General features: G+C 38.0%; 1 protein-coding gene across 1 annotated transcript in view; it reads right to left on the bottom strand.

Moving 5' to 3' along the window:
- Positions 1-3,637: 3,637 nt before the first annotated feature.
- The window catches only part of FGA (fibrinogen alpha chain), a 7,717-nt gene continuing 4,403 nt past the window's right edge, over positions 3,638-6,951 (bottom strand). Inside the window, 2 exon segments of the mRNA XM_026454135.2 lie at positions 3,638-5,339; positions 6,044-6,951. The exon segment at positions 6,044-6,951 is cut by the window's right edge and continues 11 nt beyond it. Coding sequence (XP_026309920.1) covers positions 4,630-5,339; positions 6,044-6,951 — 1,618 coding nt within the window. The 3' untranslated portion in view covers positions 3,638-4,629.

Genomic DNA, 6,951 nt, shown 5'->3' with positions numbered 1-6,951 from the left:
TAAACGGAGGGAGGCCATGTTATGTAAGTAAGGGAGTAAAAGTTAAGGAAAGAGGAAACAATAATATTTTTAAGTAAATGTAAAATAATTCAGTTTTAAAATGTATCTATTATTTATAAACACTATTCTAAATAAGATGAAGAATAAATCTTGAAAATAAAGGGATATATAAAACTCAAGAAAAGGGAAACAACGGTAAAATAAAATCATATTTAAAAATTCATCTGTTGTTTTGGGAAAGTCTTCCAAACAAAGTGACAAAAGTTATGTTGAAAACGAAATGACATGTCAAGATATGCAGGCAAATTCAAAGAAAAGAAAATCAAAAGTGATCACAATATTGATATTTGACAAGATGGAATTTAATTCCAAAAGGAGAAACAGAAAAAAAGGGAAACATTATGTAATGATAGAAAGTACAGTTTGTGAAGAAGATATAACAATCATAAACTTTCATGAACTGTATAAAGAAGGAGCCAACTGTACAAAGCAGAACTCCTAAAATGCAAAGACCACACATGTGCACAAAACCACAGTGAGGTCTTTTTATACACACACACACACACACACACACACACACACACACACGATGAAAAACTCATAACTATAATCCCAGTGCTTTGGGAGGCCAAGGCAAGAGGCCAGGAGTTTGAGCCACCAGTGAGCTATGATTGCACTACTACACTCTTCCAGCCTACGTAACAGAATGAGACTCTGTCTCTTAAAAAAAGATACATAAAAAGGAAAAGATATGGGATATTTAAACAATACCATCAACACGCTTGGTAATATGGAATATTATAACAAATGGATGTGATAATATACATTCTTTTCACCAACGAAACATTTGCAAAAGTAATGCAAACTTGTCCACAAAGAAAACCTTAAAATTCTATACTTTGGGAGACTGAGACAGGAGGATAAGCAGGCCAGGAGTTTAAGACCAGCCTGGACAACATAACAAGACTCTGTCTCCACAAAAAGAGAAAAAATTAACTGGACATGGTGGTGTGTGACTGTAGTCCCAGCTCCTCAGGAGGCTGAGATGGGAGAATTGCTTGAGCCCAGGACGTAGAGGCTGCAATGAGCCATGATTGTACCACTGTAATAAAATTAATTAATTAATTAAGAAAATCTAAAATGCTTAGAATGAAACAGTTGGTTAAATTAACAATATCTATTAAATACTTGAAAACTAATGATTGAAAGATGACTCACTCTAACCCCCTAAAAAATAACAAATTGGGTTTTAAAATGAGAAAATTGGAAATTAAGAAAAACTTCTCTAAGTAGTCCCAGAACAACAACAAAATAAAGTAAAAATTAAAAGTACAATTTTACAGACTAAAAAAAAAGAAAAAAGGAAAAAAAGTGGGGAATAGGATGGAGACTGCTGCATCCAATCTCTGTAATTGAAATGTGAGCAAGAAGGTATAAGCACAGGAGAGAGTTTATATATTGATCCCAAGAAAATCTTATAGAAAAAAATTGACATTTTAGTTCTATGGGCAAAGAATGCTTTCTTTAATAAAGGATCCCGGTATAATTGGCTATCCATCCACAAGAAAACAAAAGTAGACTTTCTTCATGACATATTAAAATAAATTATAGGTTAAATATATATGTGCAAAAGAAAAAACAGAAAAAATAGAACATTTTAAAATTAAGGAAGTATTTGAAAGACTATATAATCTTAGGATGGGGAGACATTTTATGTAGAACAGGATACACTATATAAATGAGCTCTGTCCCAAAGGAATTCATAACCTAGTACCACAAATAATATAAATACATTAGAGTTAGGGATGGAATATGCTATTTTTGAGGCAAGAACAAGCTATGAGGGCCTAGAGGACAATTCAATTCATTCTGTGGTACACTGGGGAAGGGTTCACAGAAGCAGCATTATTTGAGCTGTTTGTAAAGGGGTGAATGGGTGTCTTCCAGGTAGTTTATGAAAAGGCAGAAAATCATTTAAGGACCTAGCATTTCAGTGCCAGTGAGAAATTCAGTGTAATTAATGTGTAGAATGATGGATTGCAGAGGTTGAAAATGGACCAATTTGTGAAAGAGTTTATATTCTAAGCCAAGAAGTTTTAACTTAATCTTAATGTCTGCCTCCTGCTTAAGGCCACTGATAGTAGTTGAAGCTATGGTGATTGTCAGATCAATCAAGGAGAAAGGGTACTCACTGTAGAGCGAGAACACGTTTTACCAAGAGTGGTAATTGCAGACTTCCGTATCTATTCTCCCTCTTTTCCTTATTAGCAGAATCCTGATTTCAGTTAGGATAGACCTGTACTCAAGCTAAAAGTCAACTTGCCTCAGCTTCTCCTGCAACTAAGCTTATCTATGCGACTAAGTTGTTGCTGATATAAGCAGAAGTGCTGTTTAGAACACTCAAGAAAGTTCCTTAAAAGGAGAAGGTACTCCTATGCCCTTCTGTGTTTTCTCCATATTCCAGATTGCCACAGGACATATTTGGATTGTGAGGTGAACCAGAGGATGTAAGTCTTTTATTAAAATGATGGCTTCCTGAAGACTATGCAGACATACTCCTATATAGGCTTTTCTGTGAGCAAGAAATGAATTTCTGTCTTGTTGAAATCAGATGTGCCAAACCTAATCTCAAATGATAAAGATGAGTACCAATGTACATGTAGTGAGAAACCCCTACATTTAAGAAGTGGTCTGAGAAGAAATTACCAGTTAAAAACACTGAAAAGAGTGAGACAGGAAGAAATGGTATAGAAACCAAGACAAAAAGACAGATCCGAGAGGCAGGATAAGGGCAAAATAAGTAGCAGATATTTAAAAGAGATCAAGTAGAAAGAGGCTTGAATGCAGCCCATTTAATTTAGAACTGCAAAGTTGTGTTGACTTAAGGAGATCAATTTCAAGCGTGAGGTAATCGCATGAAAACCGAGTTGAAATGGGCTTCTGAATGAATGAGAGTCAGAGCTAAATTAATATTTAATTTCAGAAAAAATGAAATAGAAAATAAAGATAAGGTGAAATGGAAAATAGATGTGTCATGTCTTGTCTCACAACCAAATTGCATCTCCAGTTCTCATGAGCCTGCTAATATTGACTACCATTTATTAAATTAAAAGAGGTTTATCTAATCCTTTGATAAACTCAAAATCTTCTAAATAATTAGAAATAAATGGTCCTTCCCATTCATAATCACTTTCATTGCAGGACCCAATTCTGTTCCTAAATAGTGTGCTATTCGGGAAAACAAAATATTTTCTAGTCTTAACTCAAATTCTGTCAAGGCATACGTGTGAGTGAAAGTGGAGTGGGGATAGAGACAGCATGAAGTTCTGATATCTGAAAGAAATGAAGCTTCATGTAATTCTGAAGAAGTTCTTTTCCAAGTATCCAACTATTTGAAGGTATAGCATTTAGTTTGTATCAGACATTTACAATTCCCCATAGGGAAATTCAAGAACTCTGGGGTTCATATGTGATGCATTTGCAAGGTTATTTCCCTTTTTATCTCCAGGCTCTGGCTCTTTTTTCCTCCTCCCTCCCTTCTCCTCTCCTTCCCTCTTTCTCTCCTTCCTTCCTTCCTTGAGAAATAATGCAGTCGTATCAGAACAGAAGCTATGTAAGAAAGGGTGGTATACTGGACTGCTTGGGATATTTTAATACATATTCAAGAGAAAATGGCAAATATATCTTAATAGAGAAGAATGCAAATTAAAAATCAGAGGGCAAGGCCACCAGGATTAAAGACGCAACTTGGACCAAATATTGACCAATGTAAATGTGTTGAATTTTGAATATAGCATAGATCATACTTAGTGAGATGCTTTCTACTAAAGATTTACATTTAGTAATAGTGAACATGTCACAGAATATAGTTTATGATTGTTAGAAAAATGAAGTTAAATCAATACTTGAGAGATTATTTATTAATGTGTGAATTGTCTGCTTTTTGAATAATCATAAATAGTTTTAAAATTTTAGATGTGTTTTTGAAAGAAATTGGTTACACCCTGGGAAAAAAAATAAGTATGCCTTACAATATCTAGTGGAAGGGCTTAAAGGACAGATTTTCATTTCTATTTAGGAAAGAATGTTTCTCCTGTCTTCCTGGATTTGCTCCATATCAAAAGACACGAATACATATTGTAATTATAAACTGCATTGTAATTATAAGTTGTAAATTCTACTACAAAGGTCAGCTATGGTTAGATTCAGTGAGTTTTACCTTAAAATATTGGCTTAAAACCTTCATATCAAATGGATAAAATAAGTTTTTTAGTTTGCAATGGCCTTATGACTTTGGGTGGTATGGGAAGAGAAGTTCTCAAACCAACACACCTCAAGGTTAGAGAGGGAAGCTTCTGTCTTACACTTTCCTGATGTACTGAATGGCCCTTGGTATATCCTTATAAAAATTTTCAAACCCACAGAGCTATTTAAAGATAGAAAAACTTATACAACTTTATTTTTCAAAGACTAATATGTCTCAGGTACATTTAGCTACAGTACAAAGGATAAGAAAATAGCACCTTGGAATTTTTTAGATTGTAGAGAATCTCAACGCTTTACCTTTCTTATTTCCTCTCCACTTTTCTAGCAAAGAAACCAGAGTGCTCCCACTCCCACTCCTTTAGTCTATTGGGTCACAAGGGGCCTAATTTTCATGCGAACAGCCCTGAGGGAATAATCTGCCCCTCTAAACGAAACCCAGACCACTCCGTTCTCAATCTCATAAGGACTGTTATTCCTCGGGTCATAGGAGCCTCCAGGGTAGTAGATGCCATTGAGATTGGCTGCTTGGCAGTTGTTATACCACCAGCCTCCCCCATAGACTTCTGCACAGTTCTCTTCCCACTGGTCTGCGTCCCTGTCAAAGGTGCTGAACTGCATGCTATTGTGAGAGGTGTACTCTGTCCCTTCCTCTACCGAACCTTCAATCAGAGCATCGCCTGCAGTGCCTTCATAGGAGGAGACCTGGAGGGCATAGCCTTCGGCCTCAGAGCCTACCCGGAAGTAATACTCTGCATAAGCTTCGTTCCCAGCCCAGTCCTCTAATTCAACCCTAAGAACAGAGCCCCTCTGGGTTAGTAAGTGGAGGTAGTCATTGCCTAGCCAGAATTCTCCTTTCCCCTCGTCATTCAGGCTGCCGAAACCTTTCTTGTAGTCTTGCCAGGTCCGGTTAAAATTCAGTGATCCATCCATTCTTTGCTGGATCAAAAGCCATCCTCCCAAACTGGTCTCTTGATCACAATAAACAGAAAAAATCTTACTGGATCCAGGTAGCTTGATATTGAAAATGCCACTTTGGGTACCTGAAGGATGTGTTTGGAGGACATCATCACAGTCTAAAAAAAAAATTAAGCTGGTTGGAAGAAGTTATTCTCATTTAACTTTACAAAGATAGGCACGACTCAGATTAAAGAAGGCAAATATTGTTTCCTTCCCTTCCGTTCTTTCTTCCTCCTTTTCTTCCCTCCATAGGGGAAGGATGCACTTACAGTGGGATAGAACTTATGCAAACAAGGGCTTATTTATACCTACAAATTGCAAAGGGGATTTTCCTCAAATGGATTTGGAATTTTACTTGCACATACTAATAGCAAGTAACCAGTACAGGTAGCTAAGCATCAATTAATACTAACAGAACTTGTTTTTAGCCTGACCTAAATGTCAACTGAGACACATACTAAAAATGTGATTAATCAATTGGGTGACAATTCTAATAGCACACACTTTGATTACTGAAAGAATTTGATTAAATAAGCTCAAATAGAGTTTCAGAGGAAGTAATTCATCCATTTAACATGTATTTATTGAGTCATGAGTCTGTACTGTTAGGCATTTGGGAATACAGAGATGAGACAGACAAAGGCCCTGCCCCCATGGAACTTACAGTCTAGCGCAAAAACAAACCAAAAAAGTGTAGTTTCAATGAATTGTAACAGAGAGTTAAGAAGGAAATGCAAAGGGCCATGGGAGCACTGTGCAGAAATATTTAACTTAGTCTAGGGGGACAGGAAAGGCTTCCCCAAAGGAGAAGTGTGGATACCTCTGGAAGAGCGAGATTTAGCATGGCCTCTCTTGGTGGAATGTGTTCCTTCATGATCGGCTTCACTTCCGGCCTCATCTGCCATTTTATAACTCTTGCTTTCAAATGTGGAGCCTTCTCTGTTGTAAGCTGTGCTACTAACAAATTGTTTGCTGTGACTTGAAGTTTTACCACTGGAAGGGAATTCAGCTACCCCAGAGTGATGAGAACTGGTTTCCTTTGTATTTGTGAAGGTGCCAGATTCTGAACCCATTGACTCAGCCTCACTGGCAAACTCTCTGAACATAGGTGAGAAGAAACCTGGAAATGTTTTTCCAGTTGAGGCAGTGTCAAAGAAGGCAGCTTCATCAGGGTGCCTATGGCGGAACTCATCCAGAGTACCTGTGCCTAAATCTATTGCCTCGGAACAGTCAGAACCATCTTCGGAGGTCACCACTTCTTTGGTAACTTCTTTGTGACCACCAGGACCAATAACAGTCTTAGTAACGGTTTTAGAGCATGAACGACGTGTGGTGGTTGTGCTACCAGAGGTGACCTTCTCTTTACCAACCACGAGCTCTTTGTCTCCTTTAGAAGTGACCAGTTTATCTGTGTGGTACTCTCTCTTTGTCCCTGGACTTACGTTTCCTGGCACCTCTTCAAACGTGCCCCAGTCTGGGTTGGTAGGCCTGGTGTTCCCAGAGCCTGGGCTATCTGGCCTAAAACTTCCAGATCCAGAGTGCCAATGTCCACTACTACTAGATACAGAGCTCTCAGAACTCCAGTGCCCAGCACTTCCATGTCCAGAGCTGCCAGGATTCCAGGTTCCGGTACTACCAGGTCTAGGGCTCCCAGTGTTTTGGTTTCCAGTACTTCCAGGTCCAGAGCTCGCAGGGTTCCAGGTTCCAGTACTTCCAGTTCCAGAGCTC

Source organism: Piliocolobus tephrosceles, chromosome 3 (assembly GCF_002776525.5).
Source record: "Piliocolobus tephrosceles isolate RC106 chromosome 3, ASM277652v3, whole genome shotgun sequence".
In the NCBI taxonomy this organism is placed as follows: Eukaryota; Metazoa; Chordata; class Mammalia; order Primates; family Cercopithecidae; genus Piliocolobus; species Piliocolobus tephrosceles.
The sequence above is the reverse complement of the archived record's forward strand: the minus strand, read 5'-3'. Positions and strand labels throughout refer to the sequence as shown.